The following is an 18,248-nucleotide window of genomic DNA, read 5'->3' as shown; positions in this document are numbered from 1 at the left end:
TTGTTATTAAGTTTGTTACTGGTCGTGTACAGAAGTCTACCTATGTTGTTATTGTTATTAAGTTTGTTACTGGTCGTGTACAGAAGTATACCTATGTTGTTATTGTTATTAAGTTTGTTACTGGTCGTGTACAGTAGTATACCTATGTTGTTATTGTTATTAAGTTTGTTACTGGTCGTGTACAGAAGTATACCTATGTTGTTATTAAGTTTGTTACTGGTCGTGTACAGAAGTCTACCTATGTTGTTATTGTTATTAAGTTTGTTACTGGTCGTGTACAGAAGTATACCTATGTTGTTATTGTTATTAAGTTTGTTACTGGTTGTGTACAGAAGTATACCTATGTTGTTATTAAGTTTGTTACTGGTCGTGTACAGTAGTATACCTATGTTGTTATTGTTATTAAGTTTGTTACTGGTCGTGTACAGTAGTATACCTATGTTGTTATTGTTATTAAGTTTGTTACTGGTCGTGTACAGAAGTATACCTATGTTGTTATTAAGTTTGTTACTGGTCGTGTACAGAAGTCTACCTATGTTGTTATTGTTATTAAGTTTGTTACTGGTCGTGTACAGAAGTATACCTATGTTGTTATTGTTATTAAGTTTGTTACTGGTTGTGTACAGAAGTATACCTATGTTGTTATTAAGTTTGTTACTGGTCGTGTACAGAAGTATACCTATGTTGTTATTGTTATTAAGTTTGTTACTGGTCGTGTACAGTAGTATACCTATGTTGTTATTAAGTTTGTTACTGGTCGTGTACAGTAGTATACCTATGTTGTTATTAAGTTTGTTACTGGTCGTGTACAGTAGTATACCTATGTTGTTATTAAGTTTGTTACTGGTCGTGTACAGAAGTATACCTATGTTGTTATTGTTATTAAGTTTGTTACTGGTCGTGTACAGTAGTATACCTATGTTGTTATTAAGTTTGTTACTGGTCGTGTACAGTAGTATACCTATGTTGTTATTAAGTTTGTTACTGGTCGTGTACAGAAGTATACCTATGTTGTTATTAAGTTTGTTACTGGTCGTGTACAGAAGTATACCTATGTTGTTATTGTTATTAAGTTTGTTACTGGTCGTGTACAGTAGTATACCTATGTTGTTATTAAGTTTGTTACTGGTCGTGTACAGAAGTATACCTATGTTGTTATTAAGTTTGTTACTGGTCGTGTACAGAAGTATACCTATGTTGTTATTAAGTTTGTTACTGGTCGTGTACAATAGTATACCTATGTTGTTATTGTTATTAAGTTTGTTACTGGTCGTATACAGTAGTATACCTATGTTGTTATTGTTATTAAGTTTGTTACTGGTCGTGTACAGTAGTATACCTATGTTGTTATTAAGTTTGTTACTGGTCGTGTACAGAAGTATACCTATGTTGTTATTGTTATTAAGTTTGTTACTGGTCGTATACAGTAGTATACCTATGTTGTTATTAAGTTTGTTACTGGTCGTGTACAGTAGTATACCTATGTTGTTATTGTTATTAAGTTTGTTACTGGTCGTGTACAGTAGTATACCTATGTTGTTATTAAGTTTGTTACTGGTCGTGTACAGTAGTATACCTATGTTGTTATTGTTATTAAGTTTGTTACTGGTCGTGTACAGTAGTATACCTATGTTGTTATTAAGTTTGTTACTGGTCGTGTACAGTAGTATACCTATGTTGTTATTAAGTTTGTTACTGGTCGTGTACAGAAGTATACCTATGTTGTTATTGTTATTAAGTTTGTTACTGGTCGTGTACAGTAGTATACCTATGTTGTTATTAAGTTTGTTACTGGTCGTGTACAGAAGTATACCTATGTTGTTATTGTTATTAAGTTTGTTACTGGTCGTGTACAGAAGTATACCTATGTTGTTATTGTTATTAAGTTTGTTACTGGTCGTGTACAGTAGTATACCTATGTTGTTATTGTTATTAAGTTTGTTACTGGTCGTGTACAGAAGTATGCCTATGTTGTTATTAAGTTTGTTACTGGTCGTGTACAGTAGTATACCTATGTTGTTATTGTTATTAAGTTTGTTACTGGTCGTGTACAGTAGTATACCTATGTTGTTATTGTTATTAAGTTTGTTACTGGTGGTGTACAGTAGTATACCTATGTTGTTATTAAGTTTGTTACTGGTGGTGTACAGTAGTATACCTATGTTGTTATTAAGTTTGTTACTGGTCGTGTACAGTAGTATACCTATGTTGTTATTAAGTTTGTTACTGGTCGTGTACAGAAGTCTACCTATGTTGTTATTGTTATTAAGTTTGTTACTGGTCGTGTACAGAAGTATACCTATGTTGTTATTGTTATTAAGTTTGTTACTGGTCGTGTACAGTAGTATACCTATGTTGTTATTGTTATTAAGTTTGTTACTGGTCGTGTACAGAAGTATACCTATGTTGTTATTAAGTTTGTTACTGGTCGTGTACAGAAGTCTACCTATGTTGTTATTGTTATTAAGTTTGTTACTGGTCGTGTACAGAAGTATACCTATGTTGTTATTGTTATTAAGTTTGTTACTGGTTGTGTACAGAAGTATACCTATGTTGTTATTAAGTTTGTTACTGGTCGTGTACAGTAGTATACCTATGTTGTTATTAAGTTTGTTACTGGTCGTGTACAGTAGTATACCTATGTTGTTATTAAGTTTGTTACTGGTCGTGTACAGAAGTATACCTATGTTGTTATTGTTATTAAGTTTGTTACTGGTCGTGTACAGTAGTATACCTATGTTGTTATTAAGTTTGTTACTGGTCGTGTACAGTAGTATACCTATGTTGTTATTAAGTTTGTTACTGGTCGTGTACAGAAGTATACCTATGTTGTTATTGTTATTAAGTTTGTTACTGGTCGTGTACAGAAGTATACCTATGTTGTTATTGTTATTAAGTTTGTTACTGGTTGTGTACAGAAGTATACCTATGTTGTTATTAAGTTTGTTACTGGTCGTGTACAGAAGTATACCTATGTTGTTATTGTTATTAAGTTTGTTACTGGTCGTGTACAGAAGTATACCTATGTTGTTATTGTTATTAAGTTTGTTACTGGTCGTGTACAGTAGTATACCTATGTTGTTATTAAGTTTGTTACTGGTCGTGTACAGAAGTATACCTATGTTGTTATTGTTATTAAGTTTGTTACTGGTCGTGTACAGAAGTATACCTATGTTGTTATTGTTATTAAGTTTGTTACTGGTTGTGTACAGAAGTATACCTATGTTGTTATTAAGTTTGTTACTGGTCATGTACAGAAGTATACCTATGTTGTTATTAAGTTTGTTACTGGTCGTGTACAGAAGTATACCTATGTTGTTATTAAGTTTGTTACTGGTCGTGTACAGTAGTATACCTATGTTGTTATTAAGTTTGTTACTGGTCGTGTACAGTAGTATACCTATGTTGTTATTAAGTTTGTTACTGGTCGTATACAGTAGTATACCTATGTTGTTATTAAGTTTGTTACTGGTCGTGTACAGTAGTATACCTATGTTGTTATTGTTATTAAGTTTGTTACTGGTCGTGTACAGTAGTATACCTATGTTGTTATTAAGTTTGTTACTGGTCGTGTACAGTAGTATACCTATGTTGTTATTAAGTTTGTTACTGGTCGTGTACAGAAGTATACCTATGTTGTTATTGTTATTAAGTTTGTTACTGGTCGTATACAGTAGTATGTATTTATGTTGTTATTGATCAATCTCGTAGATTTCTATAGATGGTCAATAAGAAATCTTGCTTTCTTTTATTTTATCATCAATAACAAGTCTTACACAGTATGTCAAAGAGAAAGCATGTATTACCCACTCCAACATGCGTGATCGCTTGAGTTGCAATCATTCAGCAGTCGACTACGTCACAGATAAAGGGGTGCTACTCTATTTTAAAATAAGAAACGCAGAACTCTGGGACTGGAGTACCGCCTTATTACAGAAACTCACCTAATTTTGTACAAATTTAACCCAATTTTTGGCAGTTATCCACCATATTTTCTGTCTGTTATTTTTGTTACTGAGAGAAATTCACTTTGCTGTAATGCTGTTGTCATTGGATAAAACATGTCACATGATTTATGGCTATATTTCTGAGGACGTGTAGTAACAACGTAGCAGATGCTGAAATTTACGACAGATGTGTAAGAAATCATGCATTGTCTCTTGTGGTATGGTTCTCTACAATATCATAAACAGTTCATAGGTTTGTTACTTACTGTCTACGGTTTGTTACTGACTGTCTATGGAAATATATGGGGTTGAGGAATCCCATAGACACTAGCAAACATCATAGTTACATGTAATTGATAATATCTTACTTTATGTAAATTAGTTGACTTTTGATTAGTTGAGAAACATTTGATAAAGAAATTTATCATCCTCTGGATGGTAAATTATTAAACCACACCAAACCGCATGATAGAACATAGCAACGTTCAACATTCATACTTGACAATGTGTGGTATGAAAAAAAATGTTGACTGTGCAGAGTTCTTGTGTGCCGTTTCACCATCAGAATCATTCACTGCTTAATTTTATTGTATGCCAACTGTAAAACGTAGTTGATAACATTTAGTATAATATAACAGATATTGCATACAGTTGACAGTGGATTTCTCAGGTTGACAATTTCCAATGTTGCCCTCACTTCCATGCAATATTTATATAGTAGCCAACAATCATTTGACATGGTCTGTCCATTGACAGGGCGACATTCTAATCGGGAGCAAAACAGATACACTGTTATTCATTATGGAAGAACTGGAGAATACATTGGGGACCTGTGACTCGCTGTGAACAAAATTTGTTTCATGGGGTCTTTGTGTTCTTTTAGTGGGTTTTATATTTTGTGGCTGACGTGAGTTGTCATTTTTTGGCAATTTTCATTGTTATGTGAATTGAGTGTGTATGTTCCCTTGTAGAAAGTGACGCTATTTGGGTCTCGTTTGTGGAACAGAATGGAACCGCGTGGAACTAAAGTAGACCTCCAGGGCTCCAGCAAGCCCGCCATTGTACACAAAAACGGCATGGTCATCTTTGGAAATGACGGGAAGATGGCAAGTACCCACATCGCTACCTCATTTATCGATCAATTGACTCGTGTCAGGAATTATCTACAAAGAATCGATTCATGAGATTTTAAAATTGTTGGAGAATAACTTTTTCCGATGTTAAAATGATAGTGAACAATGTGTATTATATCGGCGGTCAGATTATGATTTTCGTTTGACAGGTGAATGTCAGCCAGATTCAGTTTGAGAACGGGAAGATGATCCAAGCCTCCAAGTTTGGAAAAGAGGACACCTCCCAGACCAAGTTAGAACTGACCCCAGAGGAGGAAACCATGATCCAAAATCTGAAGGTGTGGAGCCAAGCTTTTAAGTGGTGTAGTCATGGCTATCTATGAATTAAGGATGCAGTTTACTCGTTGATAAAGTGAAGGTTGAAAGTGAAAGCAAGCGTGCCATTGGATAGCTATCGGTGCTAATTAATGAATAAGAAATTTAGACTCGGGAGAGGTGGTAATTTGTATGCTGTCTATGTACCTCTGACTGTGAAACAAACAACATTTACAGCAAAGCAGGCTTATATAACAAACTCACGCTTATTTTGAAGTTTATGTATTTCTCTACGATAGGCAAATAACAAAATTCTATTTTTAAAGAGGTTCGACTATAGCAAACTGTTTTTCGCTGCCTCTGGAGGTTCACTATGTCTGTTTTTGCTGTACATGGTTTTTTGGTGTATTTAGGTGGTGTGGGGCGGCATATTGAATGTGGAAGTGGAGGAAACGACTGACTTCTTCAAATCCGGGGCAGGATCTATGGATGTTGTGAGGTACGTAACTTTTGCAAAAATATTGCGTTACACAACATATATTTCATGAAATACAATTAAGGTACAGGACTTTGTAAAAGTATCACAATATGTAACATATCTCTTGTGAAGTAGAATTGACATACAGGACTTTGTAAAAGTATTGCGGTGCATTTATCATATTACGGTAATGGTATACCATATAGTAGGTCATTTCCGCTGGTCTAAAATTTGGCATTTTGCTTGCTCGAAAGTATGCTAATAATTGTAGCGGAATATATTTTGGCAGACAAAAAAAGAGTTACCTCTCTTGCAAATACTGAAGTTGCAAATGAGTGCATGTTTGGCGAGTGAAATTTTGGCAGAAAGCTAACCGCTAAAATAAGCCAAATTTTTAACCCTGCGGAATAACCCACTATACGGTATCATTGTACTGTAACAGCTTATTTTGCTGCTATGTAATGATGCCCCCTTTTATTAAGGAGGACGCCCCTGTTTCATTTTTGTCCCTTTAGACTGACTTAATGTGATATACAATCAGGCAAAATGAAATATGAAAAATAAAAAAATTAACAAAGCAACTATTGTATGCAATATGAACTGGTTCAGACATAACATACAGCAAACATTGACCTCCACTTCTCAGTAAATTTGTAGTTTTTCTGGGCTAATGATTTGCATTGACCTTGACATTGCCTGCAGGTTGGTGGAAGAGGTCAAAGAGAAGTGTAATGGAGTCAGCCTTGAGAATGAAGATGTTTACATGAATGCTGGGTTTGAGGACTTTGCCAGCTGTGTCATTCGACGATTCCGAGGGATCGAGGACAAGGAACCGTTTACGTACGATGCAGTAAGTGGAGATAACTGCGTAATTACTTTAAAGGAAACATGCAGATGATTTTAAAAAATCTTTATTTCTTGTCATTCTAGTCAATAACATGTAAATTGTCAGGGATGAAAATAATTGAATTCGATATCAAAGAATATGCGAAATTATTAGATGTTTACATTTGATATATATGATGTTGGCATTTATTATATTTAATGTTTACATATGATATATCTGATGTTTACACATGATATTTGACTTAAAAGGTAAACTTGAGAGTAAACAACATGGACCTGTCCTTCCCGCACCAGTGTTTCATTGACAACGAATTTGTGGATTCTTCAGATGGCCGAACGTTTGACACGATTAATCCGAGTGATGAGTCTGTAAGTCAGCTGTAATATTTGGGAATATTTTTTTTTGATGATTTTATGGATTTTCGTGGTTCTAAAATAGAGGAGTAGGGCGATTATTCATTGTTTTCTGTAATTGAAAAGACTCAAAAGTTGCAAAATTGCATTCATGCACATTGAACAAGTATAATATTTAATATTAAAAGTCATTGTTTATTAATTTTTTGCTAGTGGTCAAATTTCAAACTTGTTTAAAACAGAATGAAAAAGATTTTTCCTGTTTCTGCATACTGAGAAATAGTGTTAAACATTTGTTACAAAATACAGCATGGTAAGATTTGATATATCATGTACATGAAAAAAATCGTATGATGAATTGTCACTGCAAGAAACATAATGTTGATCAAGATGTAGCACTGTTTTGTCAATAGTAAGTCTTTGCTAGATTTGATATTCATACATTTATATATCCTCATATAGAAACATGTGCTTACATGATGTACCTTACAAAGAGCCTTGCTTTGTTTGGAAACCCACTCTGCACATAAAAATTCTAGGTCTTCTTTATTTTACAAAATATGAATGTAAGGAATGAATATCTAGGATACTATTTTTGTTCATGGAAAACTGTAATATACTGTAAATAATGCAATCTAATTAAAATTAGATCTTTGATCCGCTCATGCAATCGCTAGCGATTGCATGAGCGGATCAAAGATCTAATTTTAATTAGATTGTAAATAATGAAAACATTGGACAATTTGTAATGTACAATTATCTATATAAACTCATACATGCCAACTTTCCCGATTTAGGCGGGATCTTCCCGATTTTACCCTCCGGTCCCGCTTTCCCGATCGGGAAAGCAAAATTACCCTAAAATCCCGATTTGAAATTTTTTCCGACCAAAATTTCCGATTTCACGATTGAAAGCGGGATAATCGTGAAATCTCGTGACCAGAATTGGAAATCCCGCGTCATTTCTGAACTGGCCAATCAGAAATCGGGACAATAGTCAGCCATTGCTGTTTACCTGTGTCGCATGGTGTCGGGTTGGTCTGCCTGTGTCGGGGTGTTTATTGGCATGTTTTGGTAGTAATTAATTGGGAAGACGGATTTCAAATTGACCTATCCTTTACACAAACGTGAATGACAACGATGCTAGTGTCACCACCAAACAATCGGACATTCCGCCTCTCGCTGACAGCATCCAAAATTTGCAATAAGGTACGTCAAGTATATATTTTTTCCAACTACAATAATATAGGCTATCCAAATCTATCCGTCTATAGCGATGTTATATATAGTCTATATAGTGTAGTATTCATTAAATATACTTCGTGATGCATAATTCGCACAAGTCTGTACTGAATTTTTTATTTAGCAAGTAGCCTTAATTTACAAGTAAAACGGAATATTTTGATGTGGGTTTTTTTTTCCTGGTAATTATTTCAGATGTCATGGGTGCAAAGGTTTTGTTCGCAAACTTCATAGCAGGGCAGATCACTCCTTTTTTGGTTGCAATGCAGATTATTCCACCAGTCTCTGCAAGCCCATGTTTACAGACAAGCAAGATCGCCTTTGCAGTCGTACCTAAATGCATGTGCTTTAATTTAAATTTTGATATATAGACCGGCCAATGTTTATTGTATGGTGTAAAAGGATGCAACCTTAAATATTATTTTATATTATGTATGTGACTTGTTGGAGAAGATTTTTTGCTGAATAGATGATTTTAATAAAATATTAATGTATATCTTTCAAAGTTTTTTTTATATAGTTAATGGTCAAACACATTTGATGTTGTGTTAATATATGATACATTAACAATGATTTGATTGATATTTTATTTGAAAGGACAAATATTTATTTTCATGCTAAAATGTCGTGAATTTTGAGCTTTGAAAAAAGGTCGTCACGCGCAAAATCCCCCATGGGGATTTTTAAAAGTTGGCATGTATGTAAACTACATACAACCTACATCATGTGACACTCTGTATAAAGCTTTCATTATATAAACTACAACCTACATCATGTGACACTCTGTATAAAGCTTTCATTATATAAACTACTAACAGCCTACAACATGTGACACTCTGTATAAAGCTTTCATTATATAAACTACATACAACCTACATCATGTGACACTCTGTATAAAGCTTTCATTATATAAACTACATCCTACATCATGTGACACTCTGTATAAAGCTTTCATTATATAAACTACATCCTACATCATGTGACACTCTGTATAAAGCTTTCATTATATAAACTTCATACAACCTACAACATGTGACACTCTGTATAAAGCTTTCATTATATAAACTACATACATCCTACAACATGTGACACTCTGTATAAAGCTTTCATTATATAAACTACATACAACCTACATCATGTGACACTCTGTATAAAGCTTTCATTATATAAACTTCATCCTACATCATGTGACACTCTGTATAAAGCTTTCATTATATAAACTACATCCTACATCATGTGACACTCTGTATAAAGCTTTCATTATATAAACTACAACCTACATCATGTGACACTCTGTATAAAGCTTTCATTATATAAACTACTAACAGCCTACAACATGTGACACTCTGTATAAAGCTTTCATTATATAAACTACATACATCCTACATCATGTGACACTCTGTATAAAGCTTTCATTATATAAACTACAACCTACATCATGTGACACTCTGTATAAAGCTTTCATTATATAAACTACATCCTACATCATGTGACACTCTGTATAAAGCTTTCATTATATAAACTTCATACAACCTACAACATGTGACACTCTGTATAAAGCTTTCATTATATAAACTACATACATCCTACATCATGTGACACTCTGTATAAAGCTTTCATTATATAAACTACATCCTACATCATGTGACACTCTGTATAAAGCTTTCATTATATAAACTACATACAACCTACATCATGTGACACTCTGTATAAAGCTTTCATTATATAAACTTCATCCTACATCATGTGACACTCTGTATAAAGCTTTCATTATATAAACTACTAACAGCCTACAACATGTGACACTCTGTATAAAGCTTTCATTATATAAACTACATACAACCTACATCATGTGACACTCTGTATAAAGCTTTCATTATATAAACTACATACAACCTACATCATGTGACACTCTGTATAAAGCTTTCATTATATAAACTTCATCCTACATCATGTGACACTCTGTATAAAGCTTTCATTATATAAACTACATCCTACATCATGTGACACTCTGTATAAAGCTTTCATTATATAAACTTCATACAACCTACAACATGTGACACTCTGTATAAAGCTTTCATTATATAAACTACATACATCCTACATCATGTGACACTCTGTATAAAGCTTTCATTATATAAACTACATCCTACATCATGTGACACTCTGTATAAAGCTTTCATTATATAAACTACATACAACCTACATCATGTGACACTCTGTATAAAGCTTTCATTATATAAACTTCATCCTACATCATGTGACACTCTGTATAAAGCTTTCATTATATAAACTACTAACAGCCTACAACATGTGACACTCTGTATAAAGCTTTCATTATATAAACTACATACATCCTACATCATGTGACACTCTGTATAAAGCTTTCATTATATAAACTACAACCTACATCATGTGACACTCTGTATAAAGCTTTCATTATATAAACTACATCCTACATCATGTGACACTCTGTATAAAGCTTTCATTATATAAACTTCATACAACCTACAACATGTGACACTCTGTATAAAGCTTTCATTATATAAACTACATACATCCTACATCATGTGACACTCTGTATAAAGCTTTCATTATATAAACTACATCCTACATCATGTGACACTCTGTATAAAGCTTTCATTATATAAACTACATACAACCTACATCATGTGACACTCTGTATAAAGCTTTCATTATATAAACTTCATCCTACATCATGTGACACTCTGTATAAAGCTTTCATTATATAAACTACTAACAGCCTACAACATGTGACACTCTGTATAAAGCTTTCATTATATAAACTACATACAACCTACATCATGTGACACTCTGTATAAAGCTTTCATTATATAAACTACATACAACCTACATCATGTGACACTCTGTATAAAGCTTTCATTATATAAACTACATCCTACATCATGTGACACTCTGTATAAAGCTTTCATTATATAAACTACATCCTACATCATGTGACACTTTGTATAAAGCTTTCATTATATAAACTACATCCTACATCATGTGACACTCTGTATAAAGCTTTCATTATATAAACTACATCCTACATCATGTGACACTCTGTATAAAGCTTTCATTATATAAACTACATACAACCTACAACATGTGACACTCTGTATAAAGCTTTCATTATATAAACTTCATCCTACATCATGTGACACTCTGTATAAAGCTTTCATTATATAAACTACATCCTACATCATGTGACACTCTGTATAAAGCTTTCATTATATAAACTTCATCCTACATCATGTGACACTCTGTATAAAGCTTTCATTATATAAACTACATCCTACAACATGTGACACTCTGTATAAAGCTTTCATTATATAAACTACATCCTACATCATGTGACACTCTGTATAAAGCTTTCATTATATAAACTACATCCTACAACATGTGACACTCTGTATAAAGCTTTCATTATATAAACTACTAACAGCCTACAACATGTGACACTCTGTATAAAGCTTTCATTATATAAACTACATCCTACATCATGTGACACTCTGTATAAAGCTTTCATTATATAAACTACTAACAGCCTACATCATGTGACACTCTGTATAAAGCTTTCATTATATAAACTACTAACAACCTACAACATGTGACACTCTGTATAAAGCTTTCATTATATAAACTTCATCCTACATCATGTGACACTCTGTATAAAGCTTTCATTATATAAACTACATACAACCTACATCATGTGACACTCTGTATAAAGCTTTCATTATATAAACTACATCCTACAACATGTGACACTCTGTATAAAGCTTTCATTATATAAACTACATCCTACATCATGTGACACTCTGTATAAAGCTTTCATTATATAAACTTCATCCTACATCATGTGACACTCTGTATAAAGCTTTCATTATATAAACTACATCCTACAACATGTGACACCCTGTATAAAGCTTTCATTATATAAACTACATCCTACATCATGTGACACTCTGTATAAAGCTTTCATTATATAAACTACATACATCCTACATCATGTGACACTCTGTATAAAGCTTTCATTATATAAACTACATCCTACATCATGTGACACTCTGTATAAAGCTTTCATTATATAAACTACTAACAGCCTACAACATGTGACACTCTGTATAAAGCTTTCATTATATAAACTACATACATCCTACATCATGTGACACTATGTATAAAGCTTTCATTATATAAACTACTAACAGCCTACAACATGTGACACTCTGTATAAAGCTTTCATTATATAAACTACTAACAGCCTACATCATGTGACACTCTGTATAAAGCTTTCATTATATAAACTACATACATCCTACAACATGTGACACTCTGTATAAAGCTTTCATTATATAAACTACATCCTACATCATGTGACACTCTGTATAAAGCTTTCATTATATAAACTACATACAACCTACATCATGTGACACTCTGTATAAAGCTTTCATTATATAAACTACATACATCCTACATCATGTGACACTCTGTATAAAGCTTTCATTATATAAACTACATCCTACAACATGTGACACTCTGTATAAAGCTTTCATTATATAAACTACTAACAACCTACAACATGTGACACTCTGTATAAAGCTTTCATTATATAAACTACTAACAACCTACAACATGTGACACTCTGTATAAAGCTTTCATTATATAAACTACAACCTACAACATGTGACACTCTGAATAAAGCTTTCATTATATAAACTACTAACAGCTTACATCATGTGACACTCTGTATAAAGCTTTCATTATATAAACTACATACATCCTACAACATGTGACACTCTGTATAAAGCTTTCATTATATAAACTACATCCTACATCATGTGACACTCTGTATAAAGCTTTCATTATATAAACTACATACATCCTACATCATGTGACACTCTGTATAAAGCTTTCATTATATAAACTACATCCTACAACATGTGACACTCTGTATAAAGCTTTCATTATATAAACTACTAACAACCTACAACATGTGACACTCTGTATAAAGCTTTCATTATATAAACTACATACATCCTACATCATGTGACACTATGTATAAAGCTTTCATTATATAAACTACTAACAGCCTACAACATGTGACACTCTGTATAAAGCTTTCATTATATAAACTACTAACAGCCTACATCATGTGACACTCTGTATAAAGCTTTCATTATATAAACTACATACATCCTACAACATGTGACACTCTGTATAAAGCTTTCATTATATAAACTACATCCTACATCATGTGACACTCTGTATAAAGCTTTCATTATATAAACTACATACAACCTACATCATGTGACACTCTGTATAAAGCTTTCATTATATAAACTACATACATCCTACATCATGTGACACTCTGTATAAAGCTTTCATTATATAAACTACATCCTACAACATGTGACACTCTGTATAAAGCTTTCATTATATAAACTACTAACAACCTACAACATGTGACACTCTGTATAAAGCTTTCATTATATAAACTACATCCTACATCATGTGACACTCTGTATAAAGCTTTCATTATATAAACTACATACATCCTACATCATGTGACACTCTGTATAAAGCTTTCATTATATAAACTACATCCTACAACATGTGACACTCTGTATAAAGCTTTCATTATATAAACTACTAACAACCTACAACATGTGACACTCTGTATAAAGCTTTCATTATATAAACTACTAACAACCTACAACATGTGACACTCTGTATAAAGCTTTCATTATATAAACTACAACCTACAACATGTGACACTCTGAATAAAGCTTTCATTATATAAACTACTAACAGCTTACATCATGTGACACTCTGTATAAAGCTTTCATTATATAAACTACATACATCCTACAACATGTGACACTCTGTATAAAGCTTTCATTATATAAACTACATCCTACATCATGTGACACTCTGTATAAAGCTTTCATTATATAAACTTCATACAACCTACAACATGTGACACTCTGTATAATGCTTTCATTATATAAACTACATCCTACAACATGTGACACTCTGTATAAAACTTTCATTATATAAACTACATACATCCTACAACATGTGACACTCTGTATAAAGCTTTCATTATATAAACTACATACATCCTACAACATGTGACACTCTGTATAAAGCTTTCATTATATAAACTACATCCTACAACATGTGACACTCTGTATAAAGCTTTCATTATATAAACTACATACATCCTACATCATGTGACACTCTGTATAAAGCTTTCATTATATAAACTACATCCTACAACATGTGACACTCTGTATAAAGCTTTCATTATATAAACTACTAACAACCTACAACATGTGACACTCTGTATAAAGCTTTCATTATATAAACTACTAACAACCTACAACATGTGACACTCTGTATAAAGCTTTCATTATATAAACTACAACCTACAACATGTGACACTCTGAATAAAGCTTTCATTATATAAACTACTAACAGCTTACATCATGTGACACTCTGTATAAAGCTTTCATTATATAAACTACATACATCCTACAACATGTGACACTCTGTATAAAGCTTTCATTATATAAACTACATCCTACATCATGTGACACTCTGTATAAAGCTTTCATTATATAAACTACATACATCCTACATCATGTGACACTCTGTATAAAGCTTTCATTATATAAACTACATCCTACAACATGTGACACTCTGTATAAAGCTTTCATTATATAAACTACTAACAACCTACAACATGTGACACTCTGTATAAAGCTTTCATTATATAAACTACATACATCCTACATCATGTGACACTATGTATAAAGCTTTCATTATATAAACTACTAACAGCCTACAACATGTGACACTCTGTATAAAGCTTTCATTATATAAACTACTAACAGCCTACATCATGTGACACTCTGTATAAAGCTTTCATTATATAAACTACATACATCCTACAACATGTGACACTCTGTATAAAGCTTTCATTATATAAACTACATCCTACATCATGTGACACTCTGTATAAAGCTTTCATTATATAAACTACATACAACCTACATCATGTGACACTCTGTATAAAGCTTTCATTATATAAACTACATACATCCTACATCATGTGACACTCTGTATAAAGCTTTCATTATATAAACTACATCCTACAACATGTGACACTCTGTATAAAGCTTTCATTATATAAACTACTAACAACCTACAACATGTGACACTCTGTATAAAGCTTTCATTATATAAACTACATCCTACATCATGTGACACTCTGTATAAAGCTTTCATTATATAAACTACATACATCCTACATCATGTGACACTCTGTATAAAGCTTTCATTATATAAACTACATCCTACAACATGTGACACTCTGTATAAAGCTTTCATTATATAAACTACTAACAACCTACAACATGTGACACTCTGTATAAAGCTTTCATTATATAAACTACTAACAACCTACAACATGTGACACTCTGTATAAAGCTTTCATTATATAAACTACAACCTACAACATGTGACACTCTGAATAAAGCTTTCATTATATAAACTACTAACAGCTTACATCATGTGACACTCTGTATAAAGCTTTCATTATATAAACTACATACATCCTACAACATGTGACACTCTGTATAAAGCTTTCATTATATAAACTACATCCTACATCATGTGACACTCTGTATAAAGCTTTCATTATATAAACTTCATACAACCTACAACATGTGACACTCTGTATAATGCTTTCATTATATAAACTACATCCTACAACATGTGACACTCTGTATAAAACTTTCATTATATAAACTACATACATCCTACAACATGTGACACTCTGTATAAAGCTTTCATTATATAAACTACATACATCCTACAACATGTGACACTCTGTATAAAGCTTTCATTATATAAACTACATCCTACAACATGTGACACTCTGTATAAAGCTTTCATTATATAAACTACAACCTACATCATGTGACACTCTGTATAAAGCTTTCATTATATAAACTACTAACAGCCTATACATTTATTACTGAATAACGTCTTCAAGATTAGGAGAAAAACTCTTCACATTAATGATGATACAGGTGTTAATAAAATGCATTGTTCCCTATGACGAGGTAATCTGTAATATTACAATACATTGTTCCCTATGATCAGGTAATCTGTAATATTGCAATACATTATTCCCTATTATCAGGTAATCTGTAATATTACAATACATCGTTCCCTATGATCAGGTAATCTGTAATATTACAATACATTGTTCTCTGTGACCAGGTAATCTGTAATATTACAATACATTGTTCCCTATTATCAGGTAATCTGTAAGGTGTCGAGAGGTACGCCAGACGATGTAAACAGGGCTGTGGAAGCTGCTAAGGTTTGTAGTTTTTCTGATGCATTCTTTTTTAGCTCACCTGAGAGCTCAGGTGGGCTTTTCTGATCACTATATGTCCATCTGTCCATCCATAAACTTTTTACATTTTCAACTTCTCCAGAAGCACTGGGCCAATAATAACCAAACTTAAACATAGCATCGTCAGGTAAAGGGCATTTGGGTTTGTTCTGATGAAGAGCCAGTCCACCTTCAAAGGAAGAGATAATCACGAAAATGCAAAACTTGGGTAGGATCATTTGAAAAATCTTCTCAATTCCCACTGAATCAGAAAAAGTTGAAATTGACATGGAAGCTTCTGGACATAGGGCATGTGTAGGTTTGTGAAACTGGAAGGGGGAAGGTCACAATATTGCTTCAAAGCATAATTTTTTTATATGCATGCAGACATCCACATGTAACGTTTGTTCACACTAGTTTGGAGTGAAGCCACGGGGGGGGGGGGGGGGGGGGGGGTTGAAATACAGACTAGGACAATTCTTGAGAACCTAAAATTATTAGATGCATCTTCATGTAGTATAGATTCAAGTTTGTTCACTCACTGACTCGAGGGAAAGCCACTAAAAAGATTTAAAGATTTACTTAAGAATTTGTAGGAAATTGCTAGGGCTGTCATGGTTCCAAGAATTTTCGGGTCGGGTTGGTTCTAAATTTTTTCCTTCGGGTTCGTGTATTTCGGTTCGGGTCTATATAACTATTTTAAGAATCTAATATACAGTTAAAAACGTAAACCTTTATTGTATTTAGTCACAATAATTACTCGGGGACGTGGACTGAGGTTTAGACTCGACATCCATGGTACTAGAAACAGCATTGTCACTTCTACTCGTTTCCATCCATGCTTTCAATGTTTTGTCATTGACGATGTTGCTCCTGTGGTGTATTTTCAATGCGTCTGACATATCTTACATGTACTGTCATTATTTACAGTTTTTTGTCGACAATGCCATCATTTAACAATTGATCAAAATACAGCCACCTTTGAGGATTTTGGCGACATGATGAATCTATTTTAAAAACCAAACCCGAACCGAAATACGGAAAAATGGTACCGAACCCAACCCGAACAACACGACCCGCGGTTTTCGGTTATTTCATGTACCCGTTGCAGCCCTAGAAATTGCTATAATGTTAATGTAATGCCGATTCATGTGAGTTTACACTGTGTTTCCTTTTTTTATTTTTACATAGGAAAATATTCCTACATACAAAGTCTCCTTTATCAGAGAACAATTTAAAAAACAAACTCAAAACACTCTCTTGAAATACTTAGACTGTGTTACTGGTCTTCTTCAGTCATGTTTATTTATCATAGCAATGTAGCACTCCCTGAATACTTATCACTTACTTAGTTTGTGATCAGTCGAATTCGGGTGATAAAACTACGTATGACAAACTTAATGAGCACATTTACTTATGCAGTGATGAATATTTGTCCCACTCCCGCATGTAAACAAGTTGTTTCGCACCATATTAAGTACAAGAGTTCTCCAAAAGTATCCTGAAACCACCACATGAAGAACTTACTGAGCACATTTACTTATGCAGTGATGAATATTTGTCCC

The 18,248-nt window shown here is 33.0% G+C and overlaps 1 protein-coding gene and 1 long non-coding RNA gene across 4 annotated transcripts in view; both read left to right on the top strand.

The window, feature by feature from the left end:
* The window catches only part of LOC125654392 (cytosolic 10-formyltetrahydrofolate dehydrogenase-like), a 56,100-nt gene that overhangs the window by 22,474 nt on the left and 15,378 nt on the right, over positions 1–18,248 (top strand). For all 3 annotated transcript variants that reach the window (XM_056145432.1, XM_056145433.1, XM_056145434.1), the window contains exons 7-12: positions 4,919–5,053; positions 5,230–5,358; positions 5,749–5,834; positions 6,516–6,663; positions 6,909–7,028; positions 16,606–16,668. In XM_056145432.1, coding sequence (XP_056001407.1) covers positions 4,919–5,053; positions 5,230–5,358; positions 5,749–5,834; positions 6,516–6,663; positions 6,909–7,028; positions 16,606–16,668 — 681 coding nt within the window. The remainder of the gene's footprint in view (positions 1–4,918; positions 5,054–5,229; positions 5,359–5,748; positions 5,835–6,515; positions 6,664–6,908; positions 7,029–16,605; positions 16,669–18,248) is intronic.
* Positions 7,746–8,753, top strand: LOC125645712 (uncharacterized). Its single transcript, XR_007359420.2, has 2 exons — positions 7,746–8,222; positions 8,451–8,753. It is a non-coding gene; the product is annotated as an uncharacterized LOC125645712 (long non-coding RNA).

Source organism: Ostrea edulis, chromosome 7 (assembly GCF_947568905.1).
Source record: "Ostrea edulis chromosome 7, xbOstEdul1.1, whole genome shotgun sequence".
NCBI lineage: Eukaryota > Metazoa > Mollusca > Bivalvia > Ostreida > Ostreidae > Ostrea > Ostrea edulis.
Note: the sequence above shows the minus strand (reverse complement) of the source record. Positions and strands in the feature narration are given on the sequence as shown.